The 13376-nt window shown below is 37.0% G+C and overlaps 3 protein-coding genes across 3 annotated transcripts in view; all 3 read left to right on the top strand.

The window, feature by feature from the left end:
- Positions 1-5745, top strand: part of LOC101313056 (UPF0202 protein At1g10490-like) — a 9969-nt gene extending 4224 nt beyond the window's left edge. Inside the window, exons 14-26 of the mRNA XM_004288045.1 lie at positions 114-213; positions 294-346; positions 698-874; positions 995-1032; positions 1750-1840; positions 2203-2382; positions 2475-2565; positions 2651-2720; positions 2790-2937; positions 3660-3788; positions 4061-4186; positions 5174-5239; positions 5347-5745. Coding sequence (XP_004288093.1) covers positions 114-213; positions 294-346; positions 698-874; positions 995-1032; positions 1750-1840; positions 2203-2382; positions 2475-2565; positions 2651-2720; positions 2790-2937; positions 3660-3788; positions 4061-4186; positions 5174-5239; positions 5347-5634 — 1557 coding nt within the window. The 3' untranslated portion in view covers positions 5635-5745. The remainder of the gene's footprint in view (positions 1-113; positions 214-293; positions 347-697; positions 875-994; positions 1033-1749; positions 1841-2202; positions 2383-2474; positions 2566-2650; positions 2721-2789; positions 2938-3659; positions 3789-4060; positions 4187-5173; positions 5240-5346) is intronic.
- A 2336-nt stretch (positions 5746-8081) lies between these two features.
- Positions 8082-8979, top strand: LOC101307441. Its single transcript, XM_004289212.1, has 2 exons — positions 8082-8263; positions 8379-8979. The coding sequence occupies exons 1-2, from the start codon at positions 8187-8189 to the stop codon at positions 8977-8979; spliced, it is 678 nt and encodes a 225-aa protein (XP_004289260.1). The 5' UTR covers positions 8082-8186.
- A 2123-nt stretch (positions 8980-11102) lies between these two features.
- On the top strand, positions 11103-12125 carry LOC101307734. The gene is made up of 2 exons (XM_004289213.1): positions 11103-11216; positions 11342-12125. The coding sequence occupies exons 1-2, from the start codon at positions 11137-11139 to the stop codon at positions 12123-12125; spliced, it is 864 nt and encodes a 287-aa protein (XP_004289261.1). The 5' UTR covers positions 11103-11136.
- Positions 12126-13376: the final 1251 nt, after the last annotated feature.

A 13376-nucleotide genomic window follows, 5' to 3' on the forward strand; every position in this document is an offset into this window, starting at 1 on the left:
ACGGTGGCGAACGGAGGGAAATCCGCACCGTAAAGCAGTGCGGACGTCCGTATCTGAAACGGACTGATTATATATATATCTTTGTCTGGTGCTTATATGTTTCATATTTGCAGAGAATGATGGCGCTATATGTTGCCTCTCACTACAAGAATTCTCCAAATGATTTGCAACTAATGGCTGATGCTCCAGCGCATCACTTGTTCGTATTGCTTGGTATGTTTGTTTGGTATTAAAATATATATGCTTGCATTGTTGCTATGGGCTGGACTTGATTCTACATGCTGCATGTGCAGGTCCTGTTGACGAGTCAAAAAATCAACTTCCTGATATTTTGTGTGTTGTTCAGGTTTGCACGTCTTTTTGATAAATGAGTTTTCTTTTTCTTTTTTGGTCGCAAATGAACTAGTAATAATCTCCCCTATCTTCTGTGCAATACTGCTTCAAATGTATTTCATTTATTTGATGCCTGATTTGAGAACACTTTATAAGTTGTTAAACTCCTCAGATTTGGATACTGACTTAAATCCCAACTTCTTTCATATAATCTCTCTCCCTCTCTCTCTCTGTCTCTCTCTGTCTCTCTCCGCTTAAACATTTTCTTCTGACGAATGTTATCTGTCCTCTAGAAGGAATTTTAAGTTTCATCTATTCTATGTCATCTGGATGCTCAACACTTGTGTTCCTTCCTTCTTCTTAGGTGAGCCTGGAGGGACAGATTTCTCGTAAATCTGCAATCAAAAGTTTAAGTGATGGTCATCAGCCTTCTGGTGATCAGCTACCATGGAAGTTCTGTGAGCAATTTCAGGACACAGTTTTTCCCACTCTTTCAGGAGCTCGCATTGTTAGAATTGCTACCCATCCAAGTGCCATGAAGGTAATTTTCTTAATTTTTCATCCGTTGTTGCCAACTTGATTTCGTCTCTCCAGCTTTTCGTTGAAAATGTAGTCCTTTTTCTTATTTATACTTATTATTTGTGTTTAATTTTTTTTGCAGATTGGTTATGGTTCACAAGCTGTAGAACTATTGACAAGGTAAGTTCCTGACCAAGTGTACCAGTATTTGTAGATCAAACAGGATCTGGATCTTTATTTTACTGGCTAAGGTTCTTGAGAGAAATTAGGTGACTGATTGTTTTATCACCATATTCCTCACATCGAAATTGAGGGTTGAAACTTCTAGGATATACAATGGTTCTAGTACTCTATTGCATGCTAAATTCTTTGATCAAGTTACTTGATAGATTAATTAGAGGAAAGTAGTCAAGCATATTACCCTATACATGTGTGCATGGAAGTTGCAAATAAAGATTCTGTTCACACAGCTCAAAACCAATTAATCTATGAGGATCGGATGTGTCGTGCTTCTAGTTTTACCATTTGAATATTGAGTATTTGAAGCTTGGGGAGGCAGTTGATAGTTACAAAAAATTGAAGGAAACTGAAGTAGGATAGAACTAGCAATTTTTATTATTTTTAGCTTGTAGGAGAGGATAATGTTATTGCTTGATTAGGTTGAAGGAGGCTAAATGTGGTAGGGAATTGAAGGACAATGGTATATTATATCCAACAGTAAACTTACCATTCAGTGGGTGCTAGAGTTAGTTGTGGTAGTGGAATAGAGTTATTTGGGATGTCCAATTTCATGGGGTTCCTGCATCGGTGGAACAAATGTTCTTTGGTTCTGTAATGTGATGCTGCATATGTTTGTTCTATAGATTTCAAATAGTGTTTATCATTATTTTGCCTTAGGTACTATGAAGGACAGTTCGCTCCTATTTCCGAAACGGATGTCGAAGAAGTTGAGGCGCCAGCTGTCAGTGTGATTGAAGCTGCCAAGAAGGTAATTAATTATTGTCACTAAGCTTACTTTTCTTTTATTCTCTTTTAAATCAGTCGGCTGTAATAAAGTCTGCATTAATAGTATTATTTACCTTTATTTCAATAGATTGCTCAAGTTGCGCATAGTTTTGTAAGTCAATACATTACTGAATGCAACGGTTTTTTAATTAAAGGATATGGGTTTATCAAACTTGGTTCTACTTTGTTTTGAGAGGTCTGAAAGAACAGTGAATCATCCTTGTACAACATCCTAATAAAGCAAATGGGAGCATAATATATATTGGCTAGTCTCTTTCATATTAGTGCAATCAGTTGTTACAGTTTATATTTAATGATGAAATCGGAGTTTCATTTTACATGTAGGTTTCATTGCTAGAGGAAACTATAAAACCCAGAACAGATCTTCCCCATTTGTTGGTACATCTTCGTGAAAGACGACCAGAGAAACTTCATTACATCGGTGTCTCCTTTGGGCTTACCTTGGACCTTTTCCGTTTTTGGAGTAAACATAAATTTGCTCCATTCTATATTGGGCATATTCCAGTTAAGATGGATTCCTCCTCCCAATTGGATATTGTTTTGTATTATAGTTTGTAGCATTGTAGTGGTCTGACATTATTCATGTCAATTGATAGAGTGCTGTGACGGGTGAGCACACATGTATGGTCCTGAAATCGTTGAACAGTGATGACCTTGAAGTTAGTGATTTTCATGCATTTTACCTAGGTGGGCATACGTTTTACAATATATTGCTCTACATGTATTCGTATTCCTTAACTTCAGTCAATAACTGAATGAGTTAATTCCTCAGATTTCAGGCGAAGGTTTCTCAGACTATTAGGTGTTAGTTTCCAGGCGATGGATTATAGGCTCGCAATGAGGTAGAACATACATTTTCCTTCTCCGATGCATATTCATTGTTGAAGTGCTTATACCTCATAATGTTTCAGCATCTTAGATCCGAAGATCAATTTCAAAGAGCTAGAACCAACATCAAAAACCTCAAATGGATTCTTAAAGTCGACTAAAGATTTCTTCTCGCCTTATGATATGAAGCGACTGGAAGCATATACAAACCATCTTGCTGACTTTCATATGGTAAGACATTTGAGCAATGGTTCATGACCATTATCTGATAGATATTTTAGTTTCTTTTTGGGGGGAGTGGTGGACCTATATATGCCATCTGGTTCATATTAGACAAGACTATGATTTACGGTAAAAAGAAAATGTTGTCTTGTGTTACAAGAGAATCATCCTGTTCATTTCACATTGCTTATCTAAATGTGGTAGGAATGGTTTGTTAGGGTTTCTTACTAATTCGATTTCTGAGGTTTAAATTTTATATATACTGGATTATCTGTAATAGAAATAGCTTCTATGCTGTTCGTTTTCTTTTAGGTCATTCTTCTGAAATTTCAGAGGTAGATTCGACTCCCATAACCTTGCTCGACTGTCTTCTGTAGAAGTGCATTCCTTGTTAAATGTAACCCAACATCAGTCTCTTTTGTTTAAAGAATAATGGACTTTATCTACAGTTAGTTATTTCAAGCAGCGGACAAGGAGTCCAGTCATAGTAGAACTAAATTTTACAACAAAAAGCAGCCAATCTTAAAGAAATCAATAACTAGCTAACAGATGCCTTCCAATCCCATAATCAAACCATTTTGGTCATAGTTTTCTCTTTACAGTTTTGACTTTTGACCATGGTCACTTTGCACAATATAATAGAGTACACAATCATTTATTATATTTCTGAGGTTCTCTTCTAGTGTAAATTACTTTTGCACATGCATGTCTAACTAATGTCTTCTGTACAGATATTGGATCTTGTTCGTACCATTTCAGATCTCTATTTTCAAGAAAAACTTCCCGTAACATTGTCATATGCTCAAGCTTCAATTTTGCTGTGCATTGGCCTGCAAAGTCGAGATATCTCCTATATTGAGGTTTGTTTCTCTACTATTCCTTGCACTGTTGTTTCTTACATGTGAGCATGTGGGCAAACTCAGATGCTCATGAAAACATAGTTATTTAAATCTTTGTGCCTAAATATAAAAGCATCTTTCTCAACCTCCTATCTCCCACCAATAACTGGCCAATAATGAAATCTCTGTACTCCATGAATCATCTTCACATTATGGTAATATAATGAGCATTGCTCCTGCTATAGTACATTTTGTTGGTTGTGTTCCTAACTTCTCACGTTCCTCTTTTGCAGGGGGTGATGAAATTAGAAAGGCAGCAGATATTGTCACTGTTTATAAAAGTTATCAAGAAGGTCTACAAATATTTGTACTCTGTTGCATCTGAGGAGATTCAGTCAACCTTTCCTCAACCAAAAGATGTAAGTTGAGCAAATTAGTAACTTTTTCTATGTATGACAATATGCTACATGTACTAGTTATCCTGCTTAAAAATGTCATAGTTTGCTGCTTGCATCTGGAACTTAAAGTTTGTTTGGCCAAATTAATAAGGAGCTAAGGAGGGGTTTATTCCAAGGGGTGATTTGATAGCTTGTAGGATATATGGAAAGGAGAAAGTTGAGGAATTTGTATATGGAGTTTCATGTCCTTTTAGTTTTTATGAAAGGTTCCTGGGTATAGAACTATTGAAAAATCTGGAAATTTTCATTTTTGCTCCCTGCCCACCTCACCAGCTAGGAACTCAATTTCCCATGCTTTACTAGGCACACTGTTGGACACTTTTTTCTTCAAGCTTAACATTGGTATCAACTGATCAGTTTATATCTAAGAATAGCTAGTGATGCTTGTACTTCTACAGTCAGTGTTTCATTGGTGTCTAATAATGATTTGGCTAAGGATTATAAATCCTTAGTTCTGAAAAATGAGATGCAGGAATGAACAAATGATATAAAAGGAAAATATCTGGTTTAAGTTGTAAGCAAAAAGAGCTGAGCAGTTCAGGTGCTCAACTGAGTGAATATGGTCTCATGCTTACATTAGGTTATTTGCTATCTACCTGAATTAGATAATTGATTGCCAATTTTGATTGTCATCCACTCATCCATTATATAGCCACTTGCTGGAGAAAGCAAGCTAAATTAGCATCAGTTGATAAAATTCTCTCATACATGATGAGATTAAAACTGGAACAAGAACCAGTACCATGCCCCAATACCTGTGAATATGTTTGTCATGAAACTAGGTGAGAGCTATAAAAATGATCTAGGGGAGTTATCCAGAGTGAAATGGGATTATGTTGTCTATATCCTTGAGTTATCGGACGCTAGTGGACATGTCTATATGTTTGTATCATTTTTATTTATGTTCTATACTGTTCTAACTCTGTGATTTGACAACTCTGAGTTCAGACTGTGATGGAACCTCACAAAATCTCTGTCGATGAGGATCTCAACAATGCTGCTAGAGAAGTTGAGGTATGCATTAGTCCTTTAATCTCCTGTTCACATTGAATTTCCATTCTGTCTCCCTCGTTCAGATTCTTAAAAGTGAGAACTGAACTTATGTGATTATCAATGTGCAGAATCAAATGAGATCCAAGGCAGAGCAATCATCAAACCCCAATGAAGATGCATTAGATCTTGCATTATTTCGAGAATATGCAATTGAGGATGAAGATGCAGAGTTTGAGAATGCTCTGCAGAATGGTAAACAGATACCAAAGGATGGTGTTATTAGTGTGAAATCAAGTAGAAAAGAAAAAGAGGAGCGTGGAAAACATAGAGAGAGTGACAAGAGTGGAAACAGACGAGGTAGAGATGAGCATGGCTCCACCTCGAAGTCAAAAAAGAAGAGGAAATCTTCACACTAATGACATTATAAGGTTTTTAGATTGCAACTGTTTTACCATTGAGATAGATACTATATCCATTTGATAGCCTTTAAATTACCTGCTGTCACAACAGTGCAGGGTATAATTTTGACCGGAACAGAAATCAGAAATGTATCAGTAATGCATTGTGTCATAATTACCTCCAAGCTTCTTGGTCATCTCGTTAATTTGATATCCATATTTATTTTGACAAAGTCTGGTGGTCAGCATCTTGTTTCATGGGAGAATTTGTGTTCGGGGTCTGGAGGTCGATTTGTTGCCGGCCTCGGCATCCCTTACCAATTTATTATCCCCAAGCAGAATTACTTGCTGCACCTCATACTCATAGTGAAAGAATCCATTCTGCCTTTCTGAGGAAACAATGGAACAGTCCATTCTCGGACAAAACATCTAAACAATATAGGAAACACAAAAGCACATTTTTATTATCAGTTTTACACGAGTACAATATTTTTCCCAATGTTTGTCAACACACATTTTTCATTTCACTTCCGGCATGGTAGTTTTAGTAACTTACGTTCGGTATTTTTCTAGTATGCATCAACGTGTGAATGTAAAGTGGATTTTAGTGACAGATAGCCTAAGACATACGTGTTTGACTGATTAGGAGAATCAAGGAATAATCAAAAAGATACAAAGCTATGTAGAGCGAGTTATATCTGATTCTATTCCAGAGGCTCCTGAAGAGCTTACAACCAGAGGTTCCAAAAGAACCCTTTCCAATGGCTCTTACGAAATCTAAACATAAAGTCTATATGAACGATACAAAACCAGTATGCCGTTACATGATGGCCCAAGATATCAGTTCAAAGTACCATATGCTACACCACCACTAACGCTACTCTTAGGCCAAGCAAGAGCCAGCGGTTAGGAAGACCTAGGGATGGCAATGGGTAGGGTAGGGTACGGGGATCAAAATACCGTACCCATACCTTTTTACATTTTTCATCCCCGTACCCGTCCCCGTACCCGTAATTAGATAATGGAGATTCCCCGTACCCGTACCCGTACCCTTTGGGGATTACGTTTCCATACCCGTACCCGTACCCGTTAACAATTATGTATTAAATTAAATTTTTTTTTAAATACGAAATACAATTATATAAAAGTATGAAATTAAAATCAAATACCAAAATAAATAAGTTTCATACTTCAATCCAATAAAAATAAATACAAGTCTTGGTTAAAACATAACAATACCGGTAAATTTTATTAAGAGAATAAAAATATATAATAAAAAGGAAGGTCCATTAAATGTTTATTAAGAGAATTACAAATTTTTTTACATAAATATTTATTTATAAATTATATATAAATATATATAATAATAAATTATATAATTATATATAATAATATTTTCATCCTTAATGGGTGGGGATGGGGACGAATATCAAAATACCATACCCGCCCCGTACCCGATTTAAGAATCCGAATACTAAGGATCCCCATCCCCGTTACCCGTTTATACCCGTATATCTTCCCCGTTAGGGTCGAATACCCGTGGGTACCCTACCCGCTGGGGATTATTGCCATCCCTAGGAAGACCCTCATGTAACCACAGAAGACAATGATCAAACGTCCTCATCTAATGAGGAGGAAGCTTAATTACTATGTTTGGCACGCTCAAATCCGCAGAGACTGGTCAAGTGGTCAACAGTCTCTTTTGCGGATGAATGTGGGCGTGCCAGCACCGTGGGGTGCAATTGTGCAAATAAGCTTTGACGCACGTAAACTTGACTTCTTATCAAGCTGTGGACGAGGAGAGCACCAACTTACTGGAATTTTGTTTTCGCCTAGACATGAATCTTGCATGCTTTTATGATCTCTTGTAAACCCACTAAATCAATGAGCGTGTAAGCAGAGAAATCACTAGTGAAGGAGAAAACACTAGGCATTATGCTAAAACGAGTTCTTAGATTCGCCGATTTAGCATGCGGCGGTAAGCAAAAGCTACCAAGAGATGGCTTAGGTCAAGGTGGCGAAGAAGCCTAGTGTAAGAGCCGTTGTTTGTAAGTTGTGTGTGTGTGCGTGCTTGTTTGCTAGAGTTTTGGCAGTTCCTTGTCATACAAGGATTATAGGATTTTGCTTCCTAATTGAGTTATGTTATCTTAATTGCACATTGTATCTCCTACAACACGGCCGGTTAGTGCGAAGCTCTGACCTAAGCCATAAGATATACATAACTTGAGCCTCTGGCATTGACTCATGATAGCGCTTGATAAAAATAGTAGTAGTAAAAATAAAATCATAGCAACTAACTTTTAACAGAGATTTTTTTTTTTCCTGGTGAGTGAGTAAATTACGGTGGGAAACTCGTTCATAGGCATCCAAGAAGAGGTAGAAGCAACGGAAGGCCCTCGTATTTTCCGGGACAAAAATACTCAACCTGTAAGCTATAGATACATAGACCTATTGGTCATATCAACCCGGGAGCAAGCGTTTCTTGTCTTCCAGAGAACGTTTATCTTTTTTTGTCTTCCAGATAATTATTATTATTAATATAGAATTATAGATCAAAAGAGAAAAAAGATATGGCCAAGATTTCAACTCTAACCGGGATGTTTCTGGTGTTATGGCTAGCAATGTCGATCGGGACTTGGGCTACCAAGTATGCAGTAGATCTCTATTTTCATTTTGGTATATGTTTCGACTATTTTGTTCTGATCGATATTCATTAACGTATGAGTTGTTAAGTTGATGATTATGTTTATGAATTAATATAGGGACGGCAAGCCACCAACTGAGAAGGAGATGCAGGAATGGATAAATGTTCTACGTGAAGCCGAGGTTGCTCTTGAAGCTGACAACTTCCAAACAGCTAGTGCCAGGGTTGCAGAACTTGTTGCTAGGTTAGACAATACCAATTTACCTGACCATGAGAAACTTGCCAAGTTCGTAGAAATGCTGAAGATAGTTGAGCAGGCAGTCGACGAAGATAACAAGGCCAAAGCTATAGCTCTCATTACCGCAATTGGAGCGAGTTTCGAACAGCAATACGGGAATGCGCAAGGAGGAGGAGATAAGAAGAGGGAGTTACTCGGAGATGAAGTCCCGCAGAGCAAAATCATGGAGGTTATGGGCTATTTACGAGAAGCCTCCAGAGCTATTGAACAAGTTCAATATGCCAGAGCTCAAGAGGTTATGAACACCGTTTACCAGAATCTAAATAATGATAAGCAATTATGTAAGGAAGGGAAAGTCCTAGAATTTCTTAAGGACATCAACGATGCTGAGCAGGCTCTTAAAGAAGATTATAGAACAAAAGCTTTAGAGTCTCTCAACCAAGCCGCGGGCAATTTTGGAGTTCCCATGGTACATGAATAGCAAGCTAAGGACCGGAGAGAAATTTATTATCGAATCGAGGTTATATTATGCCAGAAGGAACCAAGAGGAATGCTGCTTTTTTCCAGGCTCCGCGTACCTTCAGTATTGTACCTTATGATCCTCCATTGCTTTCTTCTTCGTTATATATCTTTCTGATATCTAAAATTCTTGAGATGGCTTTGAGTTAATTATACTGTATATAAGTATCTGCATGCACACATGAAGGATGAGATGTGATCTGATATATACGTCGAGAGTTGTCACTCCTAAATTGCTTCAACACTGAATGTTGATCATCTTTACTTTAATTTTATTTTATTTTTCTTTGGGTGGATTGGAGGCTACTAAAAGCCATACCCAAGGAAAATTACGAAGAGCAACTAAGCAGCCGAAGCTGTGGAAGACTATATATCTGCAAAATATAAAGTTATGGAATTTCCACATCGTGTAAAGCCGTAAATTAACATACAAATATTTGAACATGCATACATTATCAGTTTGAAACTTAGAGCACTCCAACAACATCCTTATAATTTTCCCTAAAATAAAGGTAGTGATGAGAGAGCAAACTAAATTCTCTATATTTGCAATGAATAGTGAGGCAAAAAAAAAAGAAAATTATGTTTGATAACTTATGTTTCGAAAGTACATCCATTAATTAATGTAAAAAAGTTGCAAACTATTTAAAGTTTTTATTAGAGCAACTCCAACAGTTTCTCTATAACTTACGTATCATAATAAGGAAGCAAAAAGTCAATATTTTTCTAATACTCATGCTTAAACTCTAGCAGATTCCTTATTTTACAATAATCTCCAAAATCTCCATATTTCCTCACAAAATTTTGAAGATTGCTGCAAATTTAAGAAATCTGGTTTTCACTTTCCTCACGTTTCTTATTTCAAGGATAGTTACATTGAATATGTTGGAGCAAATTAAAAGAAGCTTATTTTTCTCTAAAATAGAGAAAGTTTCAAATATGAGAAAGCTGTTGGAGTTACTCTTCAAGTTTTTATACTACTTCTCACAAAATGGGAAGTCTACGATGGGGACGGAAATCCACAAGTTGTCATGATGGATTGTTTCATTTTGTATCAATAGTTCAATGTACACTAGGTCACAAAACTAACATGATCGTTGACGACTTTCGATTTTGCATATAACAGTTATTGTTATTATCATAGCTAAAAAGCTATATATATATTAAAACCTAGTTAAATATCTAGCTTTGTCTTTTTTCATGCTCCAGCATTTAACCTAAATCTGAAGTTAATTAATATTCAACATTTAGAGTTTTCTCTCCTCTCTAGCAAAGCTAGCAAAGTATAGTTGTATAGAATTCAGCAATAGCTACACAGGTATTTGGTATAAAAAGTTTTGAAAATGATTTTTGAAAACAGAAAATAAGGTTGTAATGTCAATTTTGTTTTTTTTTTTGTAATAAAATGGCTAGTGCGGCTGCCCTTAAGCCTTGATAAATTAAACTATCAAATACAAGGGGGAGGAGACGTTTAGCCTAAACCTCTGATTACAAAGATCTTAAAGATTATCAGTACCAATGAGCATGTACTCATCAACTATGCACAAATTAGCAAAGAGTGCTCTAATAACTACTCTATTTGCTTTGATATAACGGTGACATACCAGAAAGCTAACTCGACTACTGCGAAGCATGTAATGTCAATTTTGTAAATGTATTTACGTAGCTACTATTTTCCATATTTTCTCAACTAGAAGAATGAAAATGTGAAAATGTCAATTTGACTTTCTACAGCTTCTAAGTACCTTCTAGAAATTATCTAAAATACATTTTATATTAAATAATCTTTGAAAATAGTTAGCATATTTATCAATAAAACACATGCATGAGGCTAGTTTAAATAGTAGCAACTTCGTTTCAAAACAAATGGTAGCAAACTAATTTCTTCTCTATCAATTTAGACAGAGCAAATCACGGGAAACTCGTTCAAAGGCACGCGAAAAGCGGCAAACATGCAATGCTCTGATTCACAGGTGGAGAAACAATATGAAAGGCCTCTCAGATTTTCCGCAGTTGAACCACTCAACCAGTGACTTCTGAGCTATATATACATAGGTCAACTCAGAGCAAGCATTTCTTGTCTTCCAGATCGACAAGTATTCACAAAGAGCACAAGAGAATGATGGCCAAGATGTCAACTCTAATTGGGATGTTTCTGGTGCAATGGCTTGCAATTTCGGTCCGCACTTTGGCTGCCGGGTATGCAGTAGATCTATATTTTTTCATTTTAGTATTTCTCTCGACTTGTATGCTCTTATATTCATTGACGTATACGTATGTGTTGTTGAGTTGATGATCATACATGGTTATGAATTACTATTTAGGAATGAGAATAGCGCTGATAGCGGTGGCAGCAGCAGGCCACCAACTGAGGAGGAGCTCGGAGCGTGGTTGAATGTTCTAAAAGGAGCCGAGTTCGCCATCCAAAATGATAAATACCAAACAGCTTTGGCTATGGTTTCAGGAGTTGCTGCTAGGTTAAAGGCTACCGTCATGTCTGACCAGAAGGGACAAGACGAGTTGTCAAAGCTGCTGACAGAAATTGAGCATGCACTGAAGGAAAATGATAAAGACAAAGCCATAATGTTCACTGACGCAGTCGGAAGGAACTTCGAACATCAACATGGACAAACGCGAGCCAGAAAGCAAAGGCACTTGCATGAAAATGCAGACCCTCACCCAAACCCTCACCCAGACCCTCACGCAAACCCTCACCCAGACCCAGACCCTCACCCAAACCCTCACCCAAACCCTCACCCAGACCCTCACCCAAATCCTCACCCAGACCCTAACGTGCACGACGCGCAACACGATACCGTAGATACCTACGGAGACAGGCAGATGGTATCGAACCGTTTGCAAGAAGTCTTCCTGGCTATTAACGAAAATCAATTGGACAGAGCTAGACATCTTCTTCGCGGTTTTTACCGTCTTCTTAGAGATAACAGAGATTTGGTTAGTAACGAAAATGCAGTAATGTTTCTTCATGCCATTCACCAAGCTGAGCAGCATGTTAGAGAAGGTTCTGTATCACAAGCTACACAGGCTCTCGAAGGAGCTGCATCTGCTCTTGGAACTGTTACTCAGCTACAAGAAGGTGAAGTTTAATTTATCACGCATTCCAATGTTGTGGGTAATAATTAAGCAAGCTAAGGACTAGAGAACTTCCTTTTGTTCACAGAGAAATTTATTATTCAATCCAATCCTAGTTATTAATTGTTTTCCGATGAGTAATCGTAGTTACTAACTTATGAGCGAGACATTCATTTATTAAGGTTTTACGGTAAGTTCAACCGAAAACTTTTGTACATATCAAGGTGTAAGTGAATCGAGTAACTAAAATACATGGTTTGATCAAACCATTCACATACCACTATCATGCATATATACGAACGACGTCAAAAAAATTGAAATAAAAAAAAAATGGTCCAAGTGTTTCCAACAGAGGAGATGATAATCTGAGGTTGAAGAACGTACATATATGTTCTCTTATTATCAACGTCTAATTTGATCGGATCAAAAATGAATAGTATAGGAATGAATTGAGAGTCTGTAGTCTTCATTCTATCTTCGTAGTTCTAATTTTCATAACTTACACATTGGTGGTGCAAGTGTATCTTGATACATCGCTCTCAAGTTCAATACGAACAATAAGTTTTATGAAATTGAAATAATAGCTGCTTCGCCCTACCAGTTTTTTGCGCCTATATAAGGTTCTCCCAACCTGTAATCTATCTTAAAACGGAAAAAAGAGGTACTCAAACACTCGAATTTGGTTTCAAAAGGTGGAGTTTTGATATGCAACTGCCGCATCTGCTCAAACTTTTTCTGAATCTAGCATTCTAGCTAATCCCGGGGTTGCTCCTCCCATTTATTGGAAGTTTGGAACTTGCATGCGTAATTGTTCTAAAGCCATTTTACTACCTAGCCGTTTTCCTAATTTATGTATCAACATATGTATATCGATTTTAGGTCTCAAAAAAAAAATAATTATATATATATATATATGTATATCGATTTTGAAGTGTGTAGTGGATCTGATAATTGTGGCGGCTTCTACTTAGCATATAGCATATTAAGCCAAAATGTCAAGTGTAAGTTTGGAGTTTGGACTAAATCCTCAGTTAACACAGAAACCCCAAGTCTCAGCCTGCCCAATGTTCCTTATAAAACCATGAACCCAATTCCCAAACTCACTCTAATTAGTCCTCAGCTCTAGCTGAACCATCTTGAAGTGTTGAACCTTCAACATTTGGTTTACTTGTAGTTCTGTTACAGAAGGTTGGCAGAAATCCAATTGTCCTAATCAAAACTAAAAATCTAAACTAGTACTTTGCCAAGTAGCTCTTGTTTTAGAGC

The sequence above is a fragment of the Fragaria vesca genome, linkage group LG1 (genome assembly GCF_000184155.1).
Source record: "Fragaria vesca subsp. vesca linkage group LG1, FraVesHawaii_1.0, whole genome shotgun sequence".
In the NCBI taxonomy this organism is placed as follows: domain Eukaryota; kingdom Viridiplantae; phylum Streptophyta; class Magnoliopsida; order Rosales; family Rosaceae; genus Fragaria; species Fragaria vesca.